The 1,275-nt window shown below is 53.3% G+C and overlaps 1 protein-coding gene across 1 annotated transcript; it reads right to left on the reverse strand.

The window, feature by feature from the left end:
- Positions 1–208: 208 nt before the first annotated feature.
- On the reverse strand, positions 209–871 carry LOC110024772 (glycosyltransferase family protein 64 C3-like; the record flags this gene model as incomplete). The annotated part of the gene is made up of 1 exon (XM_020724931.1): positions 209–871. A coding segment is annotated over one exon (597 nt), but the record flags the coding sequence as incomplete, so codon positions are not given.
- Positions 872–1,275: the final 404 nt, after the last annotated feature.

Consider the following 1,275-nt stretch of genomic DNA (forward strand, 5'->3'; position numbering starts at 1 on the left):
AAGTATTTTATAATTTTTTTTATGTTCGATTGAAAGTAATGTATATGCAAAGCACTACTCGAAGAAATTTGTATTGCTTGAACTAGTTCTCAAAGTCAACTCTTTTGAACTCACTGACCTGAAAGAGGTAACCAACTAAACTAACTTATCGCTTTAAAACTGTGACGTCTAGTCTAATAAAATGCAAGATAAGTAAGGATATTATTTATAGTAAGAAAAATAGAAGGAAAAGAAGAGGCAATGCTTCTAGGGTTCCATAATGCATTATGTCTCCCTAATCCTCATCACAAAAAACCAGCTTCCCACTTTTTTTACAGACCCCCTGTTCCCCAATCTCCCCCACTACCTTACCATAACTGTATCTTAATGGCATCACACCCAGCAAGCGATGGAACTCAGTAATGCAGCTCCCCCTCCTCCCCCAATGCTCCTTTCTCGAGCTCAAACCCACCCTTCCGATCTCCGTCTCCCCTTTCCCCCGATTCCTCGGATCACCATAATCCCTAACCCTACCGCCGACGAGCAAAGGACCTTCGCCACTCTCCATGGCGGCGACGAAGTTCATGAGAATGTCCTCGCAGTTACGCTCGCGGTCCACCACGGCCCTGGCGGGGCTTAATCTGGTCCAGCAGCTGTATTTGTGAAGGTAATCGGCGCGGAGGAGCATGAGCTTGGTGAGAAGAATGGAGTAGCGGTCGGAGTGGAGGGTGTAGATCCAGGATTTGGAAGGGAGGTCGAAAGCGTGGGAGCGGGGGAAGAAGCCGAGGAGGGAGAGGGGGTGCTGGTTGGCGAGGGAGAGGGCGAGGGAGAGGGAGTGAGGGGATGGGGAGATGTCGTCATCGGAGATGAGGATGAAGCGGGAGAGGAGGAGGGAGGGAGGGAGGGGGAGAAAGCGGAGGTTGAGGGAAGGGGAGGGGAGGGGAAGGAGGTGGAGTTTGGGGTGAGGGGGGAGGGAAGGGGGAGGGAAGGAGGGGTTAGACCAGAGGACGGCGATGGGGAGGACGACGATGGAGGAGATGAAGGGGAGGGAGGAGTAGGAGAGGGTTTGGCGGCGGAGGAGTGTGGAGCGGGAAGTATAGTAGGCGGAGATGAGGACGGTGAGACGGTCGGAGGGGAGGGAGGAGAGGTTGGGGAAGGAGGCGCAGAGATCTGAGATGTTGAGGGTGGTGGAGTGATCTACGGCGGCGTCGGCGGAGGAGAAGAGCAGGAGGAGGACGAGTAGGGGCGGGGTGCGATGATTCATTGGGACGAGTTGAGATTGGAAAGTGAAAAGCG

This window comes from Phalaenopsis equestris, unplaced genomic scaffold (genome assembly GCF_001263595.1).
Source record: "Phalaenopsis equestris unplaced genomic scaffold, ASM126359v1 Scaffold000273, whole genome shotgun sequence".
Lineage (NCBI taxonomy): Eukaryota > Viridiplantae > Streptophyta > Magnoliopsida > Asparagales > Orchidaceae > Phalaenopsis > Phalaenopsis equestris.